This window comes from Rhinolophus hipposideros (assembly GCF_964194185.1).
Source record: "Rhinolophus hipposideros genome assembly, chromosome: 5".
In the NCBI taxonomy this organism is placed as follows: Eukaryota; Metazoa; Chordata; class Mammalia; order Chiroptera; family Rhinolophidae; genus Rhinolophus; species Rhinolophus hipposideros.
The window spans coordinates 51686614-51711108 of NC_138051.1; the positions used below are offsets into that span (position 1 = coordinate 51686614).

At 34.0% G+C, this 24495-nt stretch overlaps 1 protein-coding gene across 9 annotated transcripts in view; it reads right to left on the bottom strand.

Annotated features, from left to right (window-relative positions):
- SLTM (SAFB like transcription modulator) overlaps positions 1–24495 on the bottom strand; it is a 41434-nt gene that overhangs the window by 15805 nt on the left and 1134 nt on the right. For 2 of the 9 annotated variants that reach the window (XM_081048417.1, XM_081048414.1), the window contains exons 2-8: positions 24213–24300; positions 15326–15390; positions 12476–12673; positions 11185–11232; positions 3153–3180; positions 1369–1837; positions 724–773 (exon numbers count right to left, since the gene is read on the bottom strand). In XM_081048417.1, coding sequence (XP_080904543.1) covers positions 724–773; positions 1369–1837; positions 3153–3180; positions 11185–11232; positions 12476–12673; positions 15326–15390; positions 24213–24300 — 946 coding nt within the window. The remainder of the gene's footprint in view (positions 1–723; positions 774–1368; positions 1838–3152; positions 3181–11184; positions 11233–12475; positions 12674–15325; positions 15391–24212; positions 24301–24495) is intronic. The other 7 variants (XM_081048416.1, XM_081048415.1, XM_081048420.1 and 4 more) reach the window with 7 other exon arrangements.

The following is a 24495-nucleotide window of genomic DNA, read 5'->3' on the forward strand; positions in this document are numbered from 1 at the left end:
TGAAACTACAGTGCATGGCCGTGAGATAACCAGAGAGTTCCCAATAACAGAAAGCAATCAATGTTAAGCTTATAGCAAGCTTAAGCCTATAAGCTTACAAGAATTTAAAATAAAACTATTTTCCAATATAAGACTCCCATCAACCCAAAATAAATTAAATTAGGAAGTAAATTCTGAAGAATTAAAATATACTGTATACTGGCTATGTTAATAGAAGTGTGCCCTAATTTAAAGAATGAAAAAAGTAAAATCAAATATTAGAGACTGATTTACTTTTAAATATTATACTCCACAAATATATACAAGTATAATGTATAGCACACTTCCTACTAGATAGAACAGGGAAATGGTTGTGGTGGAGTATGGGGTTACAAATGACTGCAACTAATGATAAAATACATTTGAAATTATAACATAAGGAAATGAAATATCCATGATATTAACATTCAATACAGTTGCTTAGAACACATTAAAAACAAATACCAAATGGATTTTTAGCATACTCAAACTAGTTTACAAATTAACTAATTACAGAGCAATGCTTCAATCACACCAAGAGTTTGCTGTAATCTAACTAACTCTATAGTTCACACAAAGACACAATCCAAAATTTTTAATATGTCATTTTTAAGGACTAAATGTCAAAGGAAACCCCATGAAATTATTCCTTTTTAATGAAAATATGCAATTTACCACTGAAATAAATAGGAAAAAATACATTACCTTTGTCATCTTTGGATGATGTCTTGCTGTCTTTAGATTCCTTCGAAGAGCTAAAGAAGCAAATCACCAGAAGAAAATTGAAAACAAAAACCCAAAAATCGAACAACTTGACATTGACTATATTTCAAACTACTGCTATTCATACAAATTGACAATTCCAAAGGCCTAGGTTAGGTTATTCGAACAAATGATTCCCTTAGGATTCTTGCACTGAGTTTCCCCAAGATGCCTGAAGATCTAGATTTTCTGACAATTCTATTCAGTGGATATATGGCCATCTTCTCCAGATTTCAGGACTGGGACTTGACTTCATTTTGTGTTGTTAGGACTGATAGTTGTTCATTAACCATCATCACAAGGATTTTTAAAAATAAAACAAAAAAATTGTCAATTTGAAAAAAAAACAAAAACAACCAAAAAAACAAATATATGCTGACAATTCGACAATGCAATCAGTAGAACACACTGCATATTACGAAGATCTTGAAATTTTTTTAAAAGTAACTTATGACGGTCAAGAATATTATAGGCAGGATCATAAGTACTAATTACTGTACATGGTCTTGAAGCCACCCCCTTAATGTAGAGTGATCTTATTGAATGCTGGAATTCAGTATCGTAAAGAACTGACATAGAAAAACAAACCTCTTTGCTTGACCAGAGGCCCCAGTAGACGAGGGCCCTTTCTTCAAAGTATCCTTTTCTTTGTCTCCAGATTCTGCTTTCTTAGAACATTCTCTGGCTTCCTTCTCGACAGGATCACCCTTCATGCAGTCTTCCTTCTTACCATCTTTATGGTTCGCATTCATCTCATAATCCTTGCTTTCCTTCTCCGGGCTCTGTGCAATGGCGTCCTGCCCATCTTTTGGCTTACTTGCTTCAGAATCTGTAATTTTCACATTTTTACCTGTTTCTAGGAGGTCATCACCATCAAAATCCAGAGTGATGGCATCTTCAGCCTGGATTGTGACCGAGATGTTGTCATCCTCAGCTTCTTTCACAGTCGCATTAGCTTCCATCTCTTCCTGAGCTGTGTGATCAGCCTCAGCTAGGCTCCCTTCTGAAGGAAGAGGTTTAGATACTTCTTGTGTACCATCACCAGAACCTGCTATATCTAAGAGGATTTAACAGGAATAAATATGGCAAAACAAGAAGTTTAAACAATTTCATATTCATAAGCTAGAATAGGACCTAGAAAATATAAAGCCAGTTATTAGCACTGATGGAAGGTTAGGGGAAAAAAACACAAGGGTATTAACTAACATAAACAATCCTTTACCCAGGATCACTTATTCTTCATGGAAAAAAATGATCTCTACATACAGATACCAAGCAACAAAAGTGAGGAAATGGTTCCATCCTGGGGATACCAGCTCTTCGTTTCTGGTTATATGGAAGATATTTTTTCCTCCATGAAATAGTGACGAATGTGAAGATTTGTTATTCAATGTTCGAATCATCTTGGGATTGAGCCCTTGTGACCGTCAGAACTCCCATGGTGACATCTTGCAAGGTCACAGTCTGAGGATATCAGTCTTCAAAGTATTTCAGGGCCCATCTTTTTCACTCTTCTTATTCAATTCTTGGGTAGTCCAGAATCATACGGAAAACTGCTACAGAAGGCTCCAAAGATGGCTTGCTCCATTATGTTCAGGAAATTGGTTATTTCCAGTCTTCATCCTGGTCCAGTCAGTCCCACAGTTACCATTTTCAAAGATGTCTCGCATTCCCCCAAAATAGATAGGCTTCAGGCATGTGAGATTTTCAGTCAGCTTTACTTCATCAGTGCTTCTAGGCTTTTTATTCTGTCTTGTTTAGAACCCTGCTCCATGTCCTTGCCAGTCCGAGCTAGGATCCTTTGACTTCTGTCCAAGAACTCTTCCGTAATCTCATACTGACTACATGTATTGCTACTGATGTCCCTGTAATTGTATTGGATGAGACAGCTCTCCTAAGCCACTAAAACTGTCAGAGATTGTAGGAAAGTTTGTTTAAGCAGCGAACAAAAAGTCAGTCTCCTGGTCACCCACCATTTTTGGGACTATTTGCAAAATTAACTATTCCATTTACATGCTACAACTCCAATAAGTACACATGAGTTACTGCAGTGCCAGTTTTCTGGATGTAATCAACTTACCGTATGCTAGAAGCTAATTCTTTAAAAAAAAATTAAAACTGGGTTAAATAAATGGCATTGTCCACTACAGTAACTGATATGTACTGTTAAGTTTGAACATATCTTAAGTGTTAAAAATAAAATTAAAACCAATTGAAAAATAAAATCGAGATGCTAAATTCACTAAATTGATAAATTTGAAAATAAACTTATTTCAAAATAAGGTTTCAAGAAACGAATGCTTTTTTTTCATGTAATTTACCATTTTTCTAAATGGGAGCAATTTTTAAACTCTACTCAGCATCACACATACCTTTCTCATTTTCTTCTTCCTCACCATCCTGAAATTCAAAGAATAATCAAATGTAAAATGAATTCACTTAAAATTGGATTTTAGTAATAGTACAAAAATCAGTCAATTTAAATTGGTCTAAAATTTAATATTAATTAGGGTTATCTATTACAAACAAATGTATGATATTATGATATTCCAATCAAAATCAGAGCCTATTTCGAGAAATGTGGCACATGCCTGATATATATGACTTTAGACAAGAAAACAGGCAAATCCATCAATGATTAGACCAAGAATGAACTATATTATTTATATTTAGTATTCAAAGCCTGCTTATATAACCTGAATATTACTCATATCAGAGCTGCCAATAAAAAGAATGACCTGATTATTTTATGTAACTCAGTTCACTCTTAAAGCATACTATTCAAAATAGTACCAGAAAATATAACCTTAAGACATATACGTTCATGAGCTTAAATGCATATTAATAGACAAAACAAACAAACAAAAACCACACTCCCTGTTTAGGCATCTCAGAAAAAGGATGGCTACAAAAGCAGTAGTTAGTTTCAAATTACTCATTCCTTCTTAACTGCTAAAAATAAATTCATAGTTGTCACAGACACCGGTGGCCAGCCACTTTAAAAATCGTATTTGTGCTATAGATAAATCAAAACAAATAACACACATTTTTTAAAGATTGATTTTAATGTTAAAATATGTGATATCTTCACCTAATCTAAAATTAAGCATGTGCTAGCTTGAAAACAGGAATACCACAAAGGGAAAACCTCATTTACACCAAGCAAATACTGCAAAAATTCCTGAAGTGATCACACAAAGGTAAAACCAATATTGTCCCTATAATGTATCTAAGTAATATGCATCATAACCCCAGGAATGGAAAAAAAAAGGGATGTTTTAATTGATACCTTTTAAAATAAAACCTGAGTAGAAGCAGGTCATCTTCAGTCAAGGTGGTGTGAATTTACCAGGTACAAGCCTTACAGTGGTTCTCAAACTTTGAGTCTGTATCAGAATCCCCTGGAGGGCTTGTTTAAAACACAGATTGCTGAGTACAACCCCAAACTTTCTGATTCACGTCTCCAGTGGGGCTTGAGAATTTACATCCCTAATAAGTTTCCAGGTGATACTGATACCATTGGTCCAGGGACTACACTTGAACCACTCACATGCTTTAGAGCAGGAGTGTCCAAACTTTTTTCAGCGTTTTTCACCAAGGGCCATATGCGGTAAAATACACAAACAGCCGGGCGACTCACTCGAGGTGAAGTAGTATTGCCTCATGTGGTTTATTTAAGTAAACTAAATATATTTTTGGAATTTGCTGCGGGGCAATTAACAATGGATCATGGGCCGCAGTTGGCCGTGGGCCGCATTTTGGACACCTGCTTTAGAGTGACAGCGCAGCAGTGAAAGAAGACTTAAAGCAAAATTTAACTGCAACAAAACTTTGAATGGCATACTTATCTTATAACACAATTTTAGATTCATATAAAAGCATGACTCCTTAAAAATGTTCAATATTTCACCATATGCTCAAAATTACATTTAAGTAACTACCATATTTTTATGAAATCATGTAAAATAATGTTTTGATTTTAAGTTAATCTATAAGTACCCCAATTAAGGAATAACCAATTATTTTACGCACTAAAGTAATATGAGGAAAACTAAAAACACTGAACTAACCCACAAGAGTAGAAAGTAAAACAGTCCAAGGTAAGTTGATTATTGATAACAATGTGAATCCTAATTATTACATAAGTCCCTTATATTGCACTCTAGTAATCTCTTAATTACTATACTGTATTGTTATACGCAAAGAAATTGTTGTTCTGAAATTTAGTTTTAATCTGCAACCTGGAAAGGAAAAGAAAAATGCTTTAACTTGGGTGGAGAGGTGGGCAGTGGCAGCAAAGGAAGGATGTTATGCTGGAATTATGATAAATCTTTTTCTTATAAACTCTCTGAGTTTAGTAATTTATCTTGGAGGAATAAGTAAACTGGAATACCTTAACTTTCACTCAAATGCAGAACAAATGAACTTAAGGAATGTAACTTGCCTCTCCTTTATCTATCTACCTGTGATGCCAATAGCAAACTACTTCCAAATTATTCTTTTAGAGATGCAATATTGATAAGTTCATGAAAAAAATAGCCAAATTATTTGCTATTCTAAAAAGTAAAAATTTTTAAATACTCTGATATAGGAAAACAAAATCCTTTCTGCTATAGCTCCGACCAATTAGAAATGTTACATCTAGCTGCTAAAATAACTAGTAAGGTGTGTCTTACTTTGCTGAAGAGTTTTCAGATATTTATCCTAATTATTCAACATGTTTTCTGAAAGGTTTCATAACCTTAGTTTCTTAAAAGAGCGGTAACACTGCCTTATTACATATACTAAAATGCCCTTAGGAGAAGGCTCTTACCTAGCTTCTATAACATAAAACCAATTACAATGGAGGTGAAGCACAAAACAACTAGGGTTAGTAAAAAAGGTGAGCCTATGTATCAGTGCATATTTGTTTTACTGTGCAATACACAACTAACGTTAAACGAAAAGTGAGAAATAAGCCTGACAATCCTTGCAATAAGGAAACAAATCAAGAAATGTATGAAAGACACTAGGAAAAATTTCCTGTCTAAAGGATACATACGCAGACACAATACGTACTTTATTTGAAAACATTTTCCACCAAAAACTTTTTTAGAATCAGAAATATAGGAAATAAGTAACAACAATCTAAAGGATCATTTTATATTAACTACTTTTTGAGTTCATCATGACAAAATGTATTTCACAAATGAAAATGAAGCAAATGCTCTGTAAGGTAGGTCCTCGTGTTGTTTGTCTTTGTAGTGGGATCTACAACCTTTAGTCAAATGCCAAGTCATACACAAAGCTTCTGTTTCTTTTTATTTCATCCTAGGAGCAGCAATGATTAGTAAGAGATAAAGGCAAGCCTAAGACTTATTTTTCAGTTAACAAAAGTGTTTACTATATGCCCATTTTATTGCCTTCTAGGTTAATCTTGTGATACACATACAGATACTCTGTTTCCCCGAAAATAACACCTAGCCAGACCATCAGCTCTAATGCGTCTTTTGGAGCAAAAATTAATATAAGACCTGGTATTATATTTTATTTTATATTATATTATAGTAAAATAAGACCGGGTCTAATATAACTAATATAAACTAGTATTATTACAACAAAATGTACTATTACAATAAGACTGGGTCTTATATTAATTTTTGCTCCCAAAGATGCCTTAGAGCCGATTGTCCGGCTAGGTGTTATTTCCGGGGAAACACGGTATGTGCCAAGTAAGAAGACGGCTCTTCTGGAAGGCCTCTTATCCCTTGACTTGCATGTAAACACTGTATTCAGCCTGGCTGACTTAAAATAAAGCTTCAAAATAACCCTAAACAACTAACTGCCTGCTACCTATCTGGCAATATACTAAAGATCACAGGAAATACAAAATACGTGGCACATAATAAGCACTCATTAAATAGTTGTTGAATGAATTTACTGAATAAATGTAGTGAAGACACTGCTGTTTTTTAGGTGGAGGGATTGAAGGCACTGATCATTCCAATGTATGTAAAAAGCTTAATTGCGAACACGGTACAACTGGAACTCACAAAACAACATTTACTAGTATGGAGTTATTTTAGTGAAACGAATACCAGACTAGGCATCATGAAACCTAGGTATTTATCCTGTCTTTACCACTGAAATAGTTTTACTCTGTTGTACTGTCCTCTATCGAGATGAATTTTACCTACAGAGGTAACATAGACCTAAATAGGATATATAGGATTAAGATAATGGATATAAAAAAGTTCTCTGTAAACAGTAAAGCATTACATAAGAGAGATACTACAGTAAGCTTTATGGAGGAGATCGAGAGAAATCTTGCTTTGAGAGGTATAGACTTCACATGACTGAAGAGGGAGGGGGAGGAGGCCCTCCTTTTTTTTTTTTTCTTTTTTAAGGAGGGCACAGTTCACCGTGGCCCATGCAAGGATCGAACCAGCAACCTTGGTGCCATCAGCACCACGCTCCAACCAATTGAGCTAACCAGTTACCCCCCAGGAAGACCCTTTAAGTTAGTGAAACATTAGGGGCACAGGAATACAGAAACAGGAATATATATGGTGTAATCATAGAAGACAGAAGAGATTGAGACTACAGGAAATTTTTAATAATTAAAGCATTAGCAAACACAAACGTTTTAGAAAAATTTCCAGAAAATTCTCATGTAATGGGTATCTTAAAGCTAGTAAAACAGTAATACGAATAACCACTAATTGCACATGTACTATGTGCCAGGACCTATGACTAATCCTCACATCAATCTAGCAGGTAGGAATTATGTTTCCTTTTAGACATAGAAATTGACTAAGACAACCTGCCAAAAGCCATAATATTGTTAATAAAAGTAGAATTTGAAGCAAACTCTATCTACTAGAGAAACTGCATAAAGGCTAAAGATTTAAGCCTCAAGTCAAAGCCTGAAGATTGGCTTTAAATAAATGTATCTCTACACAAGTATACTGCCTAGTAGCTATTTTTTAAAAGCAAGCAATAGAAGGACAAATCATGAATTTTAAGTTTACAAACAGGTGATGGGTGAAGGGGACTTTTTGGAATATATTTTCTCTTGTAGCTTTAACTTTGGAACCATGTAAATATTTTAAATAATTATAAAATTATATTAATTTTCTAAGTTTTTATTTTGAAGTGACAGACTCACAAGAGTTGCAGATGAAAATGTTTTTTTTTAATTTTTTAAAAATGTTTTAAAACTCAATATTGAAAATAAAATGAAACAAGTCAACCTAAGTATGTATTAGTTGGTATATAAGTATGTCTGCTCTGCACAGAGAGTAGAACTAGTCTAAAATACAGTGATTTGTTCATTCCTACAGGGGTACATCTTTGAAAAGAGAAAACGGGGGGGGGGGTATCTTAAATTATTTTCAATAATCATATTGGTGGTGGTGTTGGCATTACCATTCTAAGAGTGTTGTATGTGTACTATGAGATAAATGATTAACTTAGAAGTACCCTATGAACTCAGAATCTATTTTATCTTAAAAGTAAAAACAAACAAAAAAAACCCCACACATTCTCTAGCACTATACCATTTACCAGTAAAAGGAAAAATTGGCTAATTTTAGGTCTGGAGCAGGAAATGAAACATCATTACATACCAGAAAGCAAGGAAGCAATCAAAGACTAGTAGAATCATGTTGAAAGAACTCAAGAGCCAACTTGTGGAGGCTCTCGCTAGCAATAGCTAGGACAATTTGAGAATAAGAATAACTACAATGGATTGATATACATTAGATATATTTAAATCCATGACTTCAAAATGAAACTAAGGTAGAAAAAAGGAAAAATAAAAAACTCATTAGTCACTGTTAATGAACCAGCTCATTATTCTGAAAATTGGTAAATAAAAGGAAAAGAATCAACCATATATCCTGGCTCTCCTTTGTAAACAGTACGACTGGAAAACCAAATAGAAGGTGAGAAGTTTCTATTTCGAGAAACATTCCAGCGAATGATTAAGGAAGAAATGACGAAATTAGAATATCACCACTTTGATCAATGGGGTATGGATCATTAATGATTGGCACCATCACCAAGAAGATATGAGACATTATATGTAACCAAATGGAAGAACCTGTGAAATAGTTGTGTGTACTGGAGGGTGGTGGGAGCGCCCTGGAGTGGATAACAAGCCTCTATATCCTATAACTAACTTACCGATTTACAGGGAATACAGTAAACAGAGGCACATGTTGAACAACTCCACATAATGTCATCAGCAAAATCTAGACGCTCAGGGGTCGGTAAACTACACTAGATGCCTCATTTTAAAAATATTTTTACTGAAATAGCCATGTCCATTCATTTACCTACAGTCTACGGCTGCTTTCACACAACGATGGCAGAGTTGAACAGTTGTGACACAGATCATATGGTCCACAATGGCTAACGTATTTTCTACCTCGTCCTTTAAGAAAAACTTTATTAATCCTCGCTCTATAGGATAAACAACTCAATTTCTTTAACAAATAAAATTGGGGGGGGGGGGGAGATGGAAGGGAAAATCTACAGATTAAAAGAGACCTAAATAGAAATCTCAATCAATCAAGAATGTGTAGATCTTATTTGTACCTGGATTCAAATAAAACCTGTTTTTTAAAAAAAAAAAAACTACAGACAACTGAACATTTGAATACTAACTGTGTATTTAATGGCATTAACATCTTAGAAGTAATAATGTAAAATATAAGAGTTCTCGTTTAGAGACACATACTGAAAAATTTTAAGCAAAATATGTCATCCAGGATTTGTTTCAATGATGCAGAAAAGGAAAGTGAATGGAGCTATAGATGAAAAAAGACTGCCCATGAGTAAATAGACAATAGCTGAAGCTGGGTGATGGTTTCACTCTATGTAGTATTCCTTAATGCACACAGTAAGACATATTCATTAAGCATGTTTAGAAGCCTTAGATCATGATAGAATCCAGAAACATTTATGTTTCTAGATGCTTCACTACACATTATTTAGAAAGGGAAAAAAAGTCATTTTACTTCAAGAGATCTTCTCTGAAAAAACCTCTGTCTTTTGATACAATAAGGCAAAACTTGCCCCTTCGTCAGGACAAAATGGGAGCAAGGCCATCTCTAGCCCATAAATATTTGTGAAATTAGAAAAAGGCACCCATTCCTTAACATACTTTACTTTCATCATTAAATTTTTGTAATAAATAGTCTATTATATGAACGAGGTCCCTTAGCCATGATACCTTCACACAACTCACAACCCATACAACTGTAAGACAGGCTATTGATAGAAATTAAAAAACTAGTTGCCAAAGAATATAAAGAGCTCAACTTCACTTTATTGCAAATTAGCGCTACCCCAATCTGAGAGCTTGTCGTGTTCATCTACTCTTTATCACTCAGACATGAACGTACTTGGGGGTAGAGTGTAGGACAAGTCTATAGACTTTCACAAGCCTAATACATTTCCTTCCAGAACATTCCAAATTATCAGAAACATTTCTCCAAGAAATGCAGTTTCTCCCCACTGCAATAAACACAGAGAGCCAATAATATACAGCCTCCCCAGCATCCTGGCTCACCAGCAATTCAAAGGCAAGACAGCTGCAGGAAAGAAGGCATGACCAGAGGCCATCAGCTTGGCAGTGCATGAATATAACCCACTATATACACTTCTAGTAAATATTACTGTAAGGAAGTAACAGACCTGATCACTATTTTTCCTAAATCTAGTCAACAGGGCACCTCATCTATTTAAAAGTATACCATTTAAAGAGGATATGAACAAGGGATTGTTGAGTACAGATATGAGAGAAAGACAAAGGATAATTAAAAAAAAAAACACACTGGAGAAATTGAGCTAATAGATGGTTATAGCATCTGTAAATCATGCTTTAAAATGTACACTATGTACATTACATATACCAAAAACAAACTTTAACACACAATAGGAGAGTGATCATTTTCTATACACAGACACACCACAAGTAAATTTCTAGAACAGAGATTTTTATCATTTTTATACTATCCCGATCCCAGGATTGTTAAATTAACAAAAATTTAAATAAAGCTTTGGAAAGAATATTAGTACTTTCAAATGACTTACTTTATATCAAAGTGACAGAAAAAAATCAAGGAGAATGTAGACTGCAAAAAACTGGTAATTAGAGTTTTGTTTTCCCGAAAAGATAGGCTGTTTTTATTTTTCTTCTGAAAATGGTAGGAACCTTATTATAATAACTTCCAAATACCTTTCTGGCAAAAAAATTTTGGCTGCCAATTTTAAGTATTTTGTGTATACCACATAAACAACTTAATCTTCAATTGAAGGCCATTGTATGAATTAGAGAATTATATAGTCAAAATCAGATTCCTCTTCCAAGCCCTTCCACCCACAATGTCAAATTCATAGGACTAAATGCAAACTTACTTGGGCTGTTAGAAAGGTATCATCTTCACCTTCTTGAGCTTCAATTTCCTAAGTAAAAGGGTATACAATAGCTTTGCTTTACAAAATATCTGAGTAACATGAGAATGCTTTTATTCTATCCCCAATTATCACTTGCCTCATGCTCTGCATAGTGTCTATGATACCGTAGGTACTAAGTCAATGTTTCATATTCAGACTATATTTTCTATGCCAACAAAAGAACAGTCACACTGACAATTAGAAAACTCTCTTGCTTGAGTCCTTCATGTATTAGGATAGGTAGAATGGAAGTCCCAAGCATGACAAAGCACTAAAAGCACTGACTCCCTAATCCACTGATTTTTTTAAGACATACTAACATACTCCAAAGCAGGACAAATGGTCTATTTAATTCAAAGAAAAGATTTTTAAAATTATATGCTTTTAAATTATAGTTTCATAAGTAATTGCCCCATCCTTGATAATAACCAAAATGCAAATTAATCTTATGTAGAAAAATATAGAGTGCCCAAAAAATGTATACACATTTTAAGAAAGGAAAACTGTATTAAAATTGTAATACTCAATATATACTGATAACAAAAGATGAACAAGTCACATTTGACTTCTGCAATTACAAGAGGTGCTCAAAGTGGTTACCATCAGTGTCCAGACACTTCTGATTATGGCGAACTACTGGTTAAGCAATGCTGACCAGTGTCCACTTGTATACATTTTTTTGGCACCCCCGGTATATATACATATATATATATATGTATATATGTATGTGTGTGTATATATATATGTATGTATATATATATATATATATATATATATACATACATATATATATACACACACATATATGTATATATGTGTTTGTGTGTGTGTATATATCACCAGGTAATGTTGGCACGGTCAGAGTGAAATTGGTACATTCATTCGTAGTGGCGTAGAGAACATAAAACTTAAACGTCCCAAAACTCAGAGTGGCTATTTGGCCCATAGAAAGCCATCTAATATACGTTATGGTATAACACACAGATTATGAAATCATTCTGATATGTTATGTGAAAATATTATACAGAATAAATAGTAATTTATAGCATGATAATTAAGTAAAAATATATACATATGTGGAAGATAAAAATTTAAAAGATCATCTTAGGCGGTAGGATCCTGGGTGATTTTATAAATAAAAAAAATTTTTTCTGAAAATTCTGAGACTTCCACATTGAACTAGAAAAAAATGCCTTTTATTATTTAGTACTTAATTTATCTGAGTCATGTTTTAAAAAAACTGGCTAAAGACCTGACTTTCGATGTCCTCTTTTTCTACATCTTCTATTGCTTCTGCCTCTATTAATTCATGAGCTCTCTTGTTCTCTTCTGTGGAAAGTAACTCCTTGGAATGCATATATTCTTCTTCATTTTCACCAAACTCTTCGGAGTCCTTTAGTTCGTCATTTCCATCTTGTTCAAGTGCTTCTTGATTCTCCAATTCACAGTCCTTTTAATGGTAAGAAAATTTGGTACAACTAGAAACAAAGCAGTGTAGGCTAGCCACCAAACGTTTTTGGTAATTTACATCTCTATATATTTTAAATTTTACCATATTTTGAGACATTATTCCCAAAGTCAAAGTTCAATCATTTTATCTTATATGTTAACTGTGTCTTTGAAAATAGAGGGGGTCTATTACCAAGGTCATTAAACCACATATCTGAGTTCCCAAATCTCTCATACTGAAATACACATGAATTGGATTGCTACAAGAGATGTTTTCAAGTCCCAGTTATTTAATATTTACCAATCCACATCCCACGAGCTGTCCTGGAAGATACGGCTTTAAACAAACAATTTGATTTCTCCATGTGCCATAGTTTAACTTCAAAGATCCTGGAAGTCTTATGTATTATGACATAAGGTTTATTTCTAATTAATAATAAGGAATCTCATCTGTTATACCAATATTTGTTCTTTAAAAATATGCAAATAATTTATTTAAATGTATTTGTTTTGAAATCTATCACTATGCCACGATGTCAATTAGGCAAGGGAACATTGGTTGGGATTATCTCTCTAAGGAAAAGTCTGTTTGACCTTCAAAGTCTATAGATATTCGATAATTAAGCAGGGGGGAAAAAAAGCAGCAATCTGCTTAGTTTCCTCTTTAATTACGCAAAGAAAGAGTTGAAAGCAATGAACGTTCCTTCCTCCTTTCCTACTCTTTTAGCAAATCCAGCAGAAAGGGTTTCTGGGTTATACAGGGAAAAGGGCAGGGGCATGCCTTAATCATTCATAGCTAAACTGCAGTAAGAGAACAGAAATTTCTGAGGAGGGGTAGGCACAGAGAGGAAATTGTTTTGGAATGTGGAATGCTTGGGGAGCCGGTAGATTTAACCAATCTCACCAACTATGAGTGGTGGAACCTTGGGGATTGAAAACAGAGTAGGTAATTGTATGGTAGTAGAACAGGTGCAAATAAGTAAATTAAAACCAAGGGAAGTCACCAAGGGAACTCCATCTATTCTTAAGTGCCAACTTGAACCATTCTCCTCACTTACAAATGAAAGCAAATCCTACACTATTCAGGTATCTAGGCAATAGGTGATATATACCTATCACTACTATAAATTTCTAAATTACCAGTTCTGGAAGACAAGGAAAGTATATTAACAATTTCTATCTAATACGACACATATGCTGATACTTCCAAAGTGAAAACGAAACAAAGAACTGCAGATATATTTCAATAGGATTTTTTTAAAAAAGTTCTTTTGTTCTTCTAGGCATCATGATCAGGTTCACTTAATAACACAAAGGCATCCCTTGCAGCACATATAAGAGTACTATGATGCTGAATAGAAGTATACACTTCCTTGGAACATTTCAAATGACTAAGATTTTTATGAACTGAAGAACTCAAAGAAAGTTAGACATTTGAAAATTAAAAGGTTTTTTACTAAGTGACAATGTTTTCCCAGCTTATGGATAATTTTTGCTTAATCATATACTCCCTAGTGAAGACAATTAGAGAAAATAAGAACAAGGGAACAAACCTCAAGCAGATATACCACAAAGATAACAGAATACACAGAAGAGTTCTTAAAAGGCCCAAACAAAAGCCGATTTATAGGTGAGCAGTCTTCAATTTTAACAGATCCCTTGGCAAATACTCTCTAAAATATTCTGATTTCAGGGTTAGCTCCTCAACCAAACATTTCTTTCTGCCTGTGCCTGACTTCTAAGTGCAAGGTGCAAAGTGTGGGATGTGTGGTACGTTGTGTGGTCTATGTGTAACATGGAGGGGGTAGAAAGCTAGATGGTAGAAGAGATGGGCAGGTGAATGGACAGAAGGTGACTTCATGGTGGAACACACAGACATCCAGAGATGCTATGACAATATGGACTAACTGTGCACAGAGCATGGAATATATGGGGATATGAATGTACATAATTTAAGAGGAACTATGTTCATTAAATAATTCCTGCTAATGCCACACTACTTAGGACCTAATGATCAGTAAGTAGGAGATCATGTCTCAGTAAAATAAAACCAAAAAAACTTTAACCACGATTAAAACTAAGTTGGTATATAGAACTGCCACAACCCTAATAAAAATTACATACATTATTTTTCCAGCTAGTCAGTTTTAAATATTCTTTTTTAACCAAAGAAAGACCTGGTTTATTTATCATTAGAGCACAAAACAAATTTCTTACTTTTACCAAGAAGCAAAACATCAGCAATTTTCTTGCTCCACTTTAAGGACTACATTAATCTAAATTCTGTATATTATATACAAAAGTTAAATGCAATGGGCAGATGAAAAATAAAACTACCACCATCCTTCACTGCAGTACCTTGTCCAGGAACTAACATATCAATTGTCCTGTAGCTGTTCCTCTGGCACCTATGTCGCAAATTTCTACTTAAAGATCTGGACAAACATTATTTTTAGCTCTATGTCTCATTTAACTGAAGATAAAGTTATTTATTATATTTCTCAACTATTAGAATTAATGAGATTGACAATATTACAGAAATCTCTACCTTTATTTTCCCTACATACTTCAGTATCGTTCAAATAGAATGCATGAGTTCATCACACAAAATACTAGACTCAAAATAAACATCTTAACCTGAGTTACACTTTACCTTGGCAAAAGCATCATCGTCCACAGAAGCATCTCCACTCAACTCATCTGCTTCCTGTTTTTTACCTACAAAAGAAGGAAAATGGGCTAAAACCAGTATTTTATTACTTTAAGAGCAAAAAACATTCAGAGAAGTTTACCCAGCAGTTTTAACTCTCTATTCCCAACACTTGACAAAGCCAATGCCAACAGGTTATAAACTATTTGCGCATAGCTGTCCCAAACGAAAAAAGCTTTAACAATGTCATGCTAAAATAAACTGTGCAAATAATTCATCTTACATATGAACTCATCATCTTAACTGACTTGATATATATGATCATTTTTCTTTACACCACTCAAATTCTCTCCCTTCAATTCTCCCAGAAGTAGCAACACCTCAACAGTACTCTACTAACTGTATCTGTGTGTGTGCGTGCGTGTGTATCTCCACATATCTGACAGCTAAACTCAAGACTCATATCCCCCACCAAAGCCTTCCTTAAGTTCTCTTCTTCAACGAACTTTCTCTGAAATAAAATTCTCACACTGTAATCTACACCTTACAATCTATCAGTTGTGTATCTATTACCTTGTACTCTCAAGTACATCTTGCTAAGCATTATTTTGTATTTCGCCAAAGGCCTAAATATAAACAGGGCTGGGCACTTAACATAATGACTGATTTAACTGACTCAAGGCAAGTAGGAATTACTTCATAGTGAAAACTGTTGATAGCTTCCAGATAGATTACAGTCCTCCTAAACCCAATCCTCAAAATCTTCAATCTTCAAAACTTTAAACTGGTGGTTGAAACTTAGAATGTTATCTACATCAAAAAAACAAAAAAAAAACTATCCCACAGAGCCAATGCTAAAAGTTTTTTCAGACTAGTCCACAAAAACACAATAACCCATGATGTATTAGAAATGCTATAAAAACCACATCTACTGGAACTTTTTAAATTTTTAAAATTTATTTATTTTGAAATGTGAATGAATACGCTTTCCTGAGGCTAATTAATCAACTTTCCCTTTTGCCTAAAACAGGAACTGCTATCTCAAGTTCCTATCTCAAATTCCTGTGATCCCAGGGTAGAGGGTTTAGAGGTGAAATAACTATTAAAAAAAGTTAGGTTATCTCCCTTTCCCTAGTCTCTTCATCAGCCCCTATCTTCTACCCGCAATTCGACACACTTCCCACAAAAGAGCGATAAAAAGGAAAACAAGATACTGGTCCTTCCAGGTAAAGAAAAAGACAAGATTAAAAATTGGAATTTTATTTTACCCACTGAGGTAAGAGGGCTTCCCTATCCCAAAGGCCTTGTGTGAATCAAAAGAGAAAGTGTGAGCTTAGTGTGGTGTTCACTTCCTATTTGGAAAGTTGGTGTTTGTATTTCAGGAAAAATATAAATTGTAAGTTACTACATAGATAACAACTAAGAAAGCCTGTTCACCAGAAAGTGTTCCTTCCCCCCAGAAGAAAACAGTATCAGGTAAGAAAGTGCTCACTAAATTCTTCTATCACATTTAAATTTCCAAATATAAAAACCATGAAGACGTTACCTTTTGGGAGAAATAAGCTTTTCAAAAATGTAGGCTCTTTTCCCCGACTCCACCCCCAACACACATCACCAAATGACCTACTGAGTAGGGCTTTGGGGGAAGACTCCTTCAGATCATTTGCTAATACTATTTACTCCTTACAATTATAAACTGCTTTACAAATAGCAAAACACTTAAAAAAAAGTTCAATTGATTTTTCCAAGCACTCTATGGGCACATGGGGAAGGTCATCACAATTTTAAAAAGAGAAAATGAACCCGAGAGGTTAAATAAGCTTGGCCAAAGCCAATAAATGGCATTTTGCAAACTGGAAGCCAAGGCTTCTCATTTCCAGTTCTAAATTCTGTCCACTACATTTTACTATGACCTACTTATTCTAATAAGGCGTGGTTAACTCAATTTAAAGATATTATCTTTGAAATGGCAGCTCTCAGCACAATGACAAACGACATATACTATGCACACTCCACGGTGAATTTCACTTGCTTTAGTTTACTGAAAGGAAAATCAAATTACACTACCACAACAAAAACATCAGTAGTCACTACCACTGCTTAAGTGGTTTTCACAGTCCTAGGATAAATGCTTTATATACATTAATGTATTTATTTTATCCTCCCAACTATATTCCAATTTTACAAGGAGGAAACTAATGCTGAAAGTTAATCAGTTTACGAAACTAGTAAAGGCAGTGCTTCCATTTAAACCTACAAAACCATTAGATCTTCAAGGAGTTAAAATGTGCCAGTTGTTAAAATGTTATCTTTTAGTGTAAACCGAGGTTCTAAAAGCCACATCTATAAAATCTTAAAATGTGAGACACAAAGATTATATAACTTGCCCCACGACAAACAGGCAACAAGAGACAGAGGTACACAAAAAGGTCCAACTTCACTATCCCCTAGTATTTTTAACAGCTGTATCATAGGAAAGCACTTGACATTTAATGTGTCATGAGCTCCTAAATACAAAAACCAGGAGGGCGAGATTCGCATACATACTGTGATGAAACTGTAATAGTAACCTGATAGATACATAGTGTTCAAGAAAACAGAAATTTTACACCCTAGCTTTTGACTGTTTTCATAATCTGTAACTTGGGGCTTGTTTTACATATGCCAAATTAGAAACTATATTGTAATTAATTCCTCTGTGAAAAAAGTATCACCCGTTCTCCATACAATATAACACATATTTTAAAAAGCTATGATGTTCACATCCAGCCCAGAACCGAGCATGGTGATGTATCATGAGCAGGTACTCAAGCATTATCTATGAATGTCCTGACTGATAATGGAGTAAGTCCTCGGTTGGATGCTAGTGTTAAACAAGGTCTGGATTTCTAATTCAGTCCTCAGTGGAACAGAGGTGACATGCCAGTCAAACTAGCACTGTATGCAACTCCATCCTTTCCGTAAGACTGTAAACTCCCAACTTTCCTGATGCTACAAAGTACATTACAGATTTCTAACTTTTATGATGTCACAGATGAGAAATAAAAACAAAAACCAGATCCCCCTTAAACTCCAACAAGCACCATCACCTTAGGCACAGTTCTGTATGGTGAGTAACCATTTTTATCCCTATCTCCCATTTAAGCCAGTGCTATCCAAGCTCTTATGGCAACTTAATTAAATAATATTTTATCCTTCAAGGAATCTGTCATGTGCCACAAAAATGTGAATGGTCCAAAGGACAGCAGCATGAGAGAGAGCAGGATGAGAGAGCTAACTCAAAAGTGTCACGGAGACTGAAGTCTAACTTTAATGCTTGAGAGACTAAACTAGAAAACAAACTGAGCTGTAAAGACAGTCTAAATAACAAAATAAAAAATGGAAGCAAAATGAACTTATCACACCTTAAATTGTATCAGTAGTAACATATGGCTGTTTTGAAATTACATAAAATACACTGCAATATTCTTTGCTTGATTTTAGGGTCTAAAGTAAAACGGTAAAGTAAAAACGTATACACCAGAGGATGACATTAGAAACATCTCGTTTATGCAACATAAATTTGTATAGGTCCACAAATCCTTAAGACTGTTGGGGCCAGACATGTTTCAGAATTCAGAATTTTCAGATTTTAGAGGAGTAGGATTTATTATTTTAAACCTTCCAGTGCCTTCTGAAACAGTTTCTCTCAATCACAGTAATATTTGTGCAATGAAATATATGCATATTCACATCAAATGGGATAAATCAAGACTATAAATAGCCTCACTTCTGCCACCAACCTAAGAAAAAATTTTCAGTTTCCAAAACTTCTGTCATTTCAGAATTATGTATAAAAGCATTAAGGATTGTAAATTGATGTTCCCCTCCAAAGGCAAATTGGTCCTTATAAACTTTGCAATTTTCCTTTTCAAGTTCAGAAATACCCCCAAAACAAAAAAATTGTGCTCAATTAGAATTAAAATAATTTTGCCAAATAAAAAAACACCAAACTGTGGCTTGAGTAATTTATCCCCTAATACAGTTACAGAAATTATGAAATGCAGAAAATATTTAGTCATAAAATTTCTACTGGAGAAGTGGAGGCAAGATTCAGAGTATAAGCCAAACTGAACAACATTTAATGTTTCCAGGAACAACCTATCCCCAGCTACGTGTTATTTCTTAAAATAATCACAAACTATGTCTTGTGTTACTTGTTTGCATGTGTTTTAGCCTCTCTTGTATTAAACCAATATTTTACTAATGAAATCACTTTTCTAAAAGGCTTTGTACATTGTCTTAAACATAGCAGTCATACAACAGGTCATTTTACTATTATTTTTGAATCTACTCTTAAGATAATTCACTCAGTGTAATCTGAAAAACACCAAAACTATATTATGAAAGTCTCTACCTTTGGTTATCTAAAGATAACCAAACTACACACACACATGCGTGTATACAAATGATATTTTAAAAGACAGCAAAACTGTAACTGACTTCTTAATGGATTATTTTTATTCTATCAATAAAAAGAAAATACTACTGCTTCATAGCGCTGTTGCCAGAATCAAATAGAGCAATGTGAAAGTTTTTTGAAAACCGTAAGTATATAGAACAATTTGCAAACTGACAGGCAGAAAAAGATGAATGAAAATGATACTAAGTTTCAAGCTCTAGTCTACGGTCAGTGGTTAACACTAGCTGCATGAGAATCACCTGAAGAACTTTAGAAAATACTGGCCCCCAATAGAGCAACCAAAATCAAATCTCTGAGGCAGGAGCCTGGTTTCTGTACTTTTACAAACGCGAATGACTCTAAGGTAGAGTAGATTGTGAATCGCTAAGATGACTGAGTGTAAGTAAGTGGAAGAGCTAGAGTGAGACTATAAGAGAAAGATTATTGTTTTCAGCCTCTCTAGACTAGAAAAAGTTAAATTCTACCTACCTTTAACAAAACACCATATATGGTGTCAACTCATTTTAGTTGTTGAAAAGGAAAAAAAAATCCTTAACGTAAACCAGTAAGATATGCACCTGTATGTACATACCTTAGATCAACAAAATGCTACCGGTGATAAATTCAGGATGGTGGAATCATGGGCAATTTTCACTTTTTGAGCTTTTCTGGATTATCTAATTTATAAAATGAAAACGTTTCACTTTTATAATCTGGAAAACAATACTGTAAAGCCATAATGCAAACTACTATTCCAGGGTAGCAGGACTGCCATGTAAAGCTAACTCCTGAAATTACAAACACTGAGTCCCTTTTACTATAATACGTGAGAACTATAGAAGAGGTGATTAAATAAATCAGTAAATTCCACCCTTATATCCCAAGCCATTGTTCAACCTCTTCACTAAAGTCTTCTGATGCCACCAACTAATAATAATGATTTCTTTTTCTTCCAATTTCTGGACAATTTGCACTTTATTTTTAAATAAAAAACTATGTCCTTACCCCTACAAAGCTTCTAGCTTAGTGGGTACCCAAAAATCTGTGAAAATTCTGTCCCCAAGCCCTTCTCAAATGCCACAATTCTGATTAAGTTTTCCGTAACATCCAAACATATTGCAGTTAAAAAAACAGAAAGTTACAGTACACTATGATATCGTATTAAAAGCATCTTATGTGGTTGATTACTGTAGTCTCATTTGACATAAATTTTAGAAAGCTTTACACAGTACACATGTAATTAATTATACTGGCTGTGGTATTGTCCACACAAAATTAGACATCAGATGTTAAGCTAAACCTATAACCCCAAATTATACTTTTTTTCCCATAGAGGGAAATACCAGATTTTATACAGCATTTTGAAACCTCTTTTAAGCCTGCATGTATTGCAAATAAGTTCCAACATCAGTAAGTACTGCATTACATATTTCTTAATACTTATACTGATTAACTACATAAAATAACTTTTACTGAAGTTTAGAGGTGACTCTAAAGGTTGAAAATCCAAAAGAATGGTATGCAATTGCCAGCTGAAACAAAAGAAACTTTAAATCTATAATCTCTAAAACAAGCCAATGAGGAGGAGTTAGCTCTACCTGTTTAACCACTTTCTTAATACACACCCAAATAACATGATAGCAAATCTCACTGATGAAGCTTTCTTCTAGGTTACTTATTAAAAAGTTCATATTGCAAAGAGAAAATAAAAAGACTCAGAAGGGAGAACCAAACTAAGCTACAAACTATTTCACCATATTAACTGTATGCAAACAGATTTTATAAATGTTGATCATAAATATTAGAACCCAGCACATTATCAAGTTATCAATACTATCAAACTTTTATTACAAGTTTGTGTTTATAAAACTGCATTTTAAAGTCTGCAACGTACTTAAGACTGCAGATTCCTTTTCCTCCCATCTGTCCAAACACAATCATTTTAACACACAAAAATAACTTGCTTTACGCTTGCTTTCTTAACATCATTTAACTTTTACCAAAAGATTTTTTTTTCTGACAAGCTATTATATGTTGTGTCTTGCTGCTGTCTACATGACTGGCCTCTAAGTAATTAATCCGTCTTTGCTCTTTCCCTTTTCTAATAATCTGCCCTAAAGAATATTTCTGCTGGTTGAAGACCTATGTTCCTTCCTTATACATCTAGTTTAGCTGAACAGAAAGCATTTTTCTTCTGGCTCCTGGTTATATGTAATTATTAAATTTTAGAACTAAAGAGCCTTGTAGATAATCTAGTAAAATTTCCAACCTTACAAAAAAGGAAACACCTATTAGAGGAAAAGAAGTATAAGATCAAGTTGACATTATCTTCAAGGTAGACATTGCTAAGTGAAATAAGATTTGGCAAAAAGAACGATGTAGTAATTCTGCGCCTAGCCTGAAAACCTGACATCACGATAAAATAATATTTAATTTCTTGAATCCTTAGTCTTAAGTCTGTTCATTGTTGACATTTTTAAGTTTCCCTATTCAACTTTGATTTCTAAGAATTATTTTAAACTTCTTAATTTAAAATTCAAACTAATTTTTATTTATACTCATCTTAATTGTAAATTAATTCAAAGTAGGTTCTTAGGTTGGGATTTACATTATGTTTTTTTGCAATCCACAGGATTTTCAGAACAATGATAAATGTAATTCAAGGAGACAAAAGCTATTTATCATGCATGTCCTAGAATTAGTCTCAGGGAATACTCAGTAGTAACCTGCTGGAGACAAATGATCAAATGTTACAACTTCTAATTAAAGACCACAAGACAGCTTAACATCAGAGTTCAGGAAAAATTAAAGTTCAAATATCCTTATAATCCATATAAAAGAAAAAAATTAACATACTTATTTTATATCTATACTGAAAAACACATTGCTGAAATTATTTCTAAAGGTAAGATACTGAAAAAGGGCTAGTAGCTACACAGAGATTAAAAGTAGGTGAGAATGAATAAATCAAAGGATTATTTTAGATGCTAAAATCAATAATCAAATTACTTGAGACTATGATTAATACATAGTATCTGTCAAACTATCACAAAGCACTAAACAAAGGACAAATCAAAATCATTGTAAGAAATTACTATAAGAAACATGGTTAATTCCTAATGTACTTATTTCCAAATTTTTTATGCTCAGTATGAAATAGCCTATGGTTTGTGGCAGAGGCTTCTCAGCACAAACTTCTCTAAACACAGGGAAATGTATTTTTCAAAGTGACATATGGAGTGTTACATTAAAAGCCACAAGATAACTGTTAGTTTTCTTAAACTCTACTTCCACCTTTGCCATTCCCATGCCACCCAGAAAATGCTTCTTAGCCCTTGTCAATTTCCTCTGACAGAACTAGGGGACTCTTGAAAACATACGAACTCTCAAACAGTGAGATGACATCAAGATCTGCCTGGTCCTTATTCCCACATAGACTGCTTAAGATCAAACTTTAATATTCCCTTCTTTTCAAGGTTAATCCATTCCATCATTTTACTCCAGTTACAATCAATCTGGTCTATGGCAGATGGAGTAGCAGTTGAATCACTTAAAGCAGTAAATAAAGTTAGATTTTTAAAATGCTGTAACTATCCATGACACACACTGCATGGAACTTATAGATAGGTACCAGGATCCAGATACCCACATCACGTCCACCCTCTGCCACTGTCCTGATGGGAGGGAGGGAGAAATTTGATGTATGTATTCAAATAAAGATTTCACTTACCAGAACCTTTTAAAAATATATGTCCCATTTATATTGTCAAAATGTTAATTTTAAATCACTTTTATCTATTCACTAAATCACCATATCCTGGAAATATATTCTGGCCTAGTTTAAAAGTTATCAAATCAAAATCCTTAAGAAATCCCTATAACTGAACACTTTTATAAGCTAACTTATCATGGATTTTCCCTACCTTGTTAGTATGATGGGTGAGGTCTTTTTGAATTTCACTGTAAATTAGAATGCATAATGGCATAAATGCAAATTAAGTTCACCGTGTCAAACAAAATACTAAACATAAAGGTTATAGACTTTTAATGTACTAGAGAAAACAGCAAGGAGCCAAGGTGAAAGATTTGGTAGAAATTCCATCAATACTCTGCCAATTGTGGGGCAAGGTAGATATGAAATTAAATTGTATTTTATTCTTCAGGTCTTCGCACTATGAATGAAGAAACACTATAAAACTTGACTTTGTAATTTTTTCGGAAGCAATAAAGAACTGGTCTCACTTTCAGGTCAGCTTCAGCCAAATCTTAAGGTCTACAAGTCACCCAGAGCCTGGCAACAGGAACTTTTTCTTCCTTGACCCAAGAAGGCAGAGTGCCAGAGGGAAATAGCAAAGAGTAGCACTATATAAACAGGGCAAGTGGCACAAGAGCAGAGGCAAGTTATATAACCAAAATATATTTTAAAATATGTTCATAACTCGTAACAACCTTTGCCTTTGGCTGGTTTCTTGTTTGGAGTATCAGTTGAAACAGTTAATTCAATATTATCTGGATCGCCTCCTTCCTCTTCAATAGCCTACATTAGAAAGAGAAGTTAATATGCTACACAATCTATCTAAACTTATTTTATAAAAACGAAATGAAAAAAAATATCAGCAAACCTCAAGCCTCAAGACATTCGAATTGCCAGTCATTTCACAAACCGACTTCAAAAAAAGCAATTAAAGTACACGAGTGAGAGAAACTTTAGGGGGAAATATCATTAGGTTTC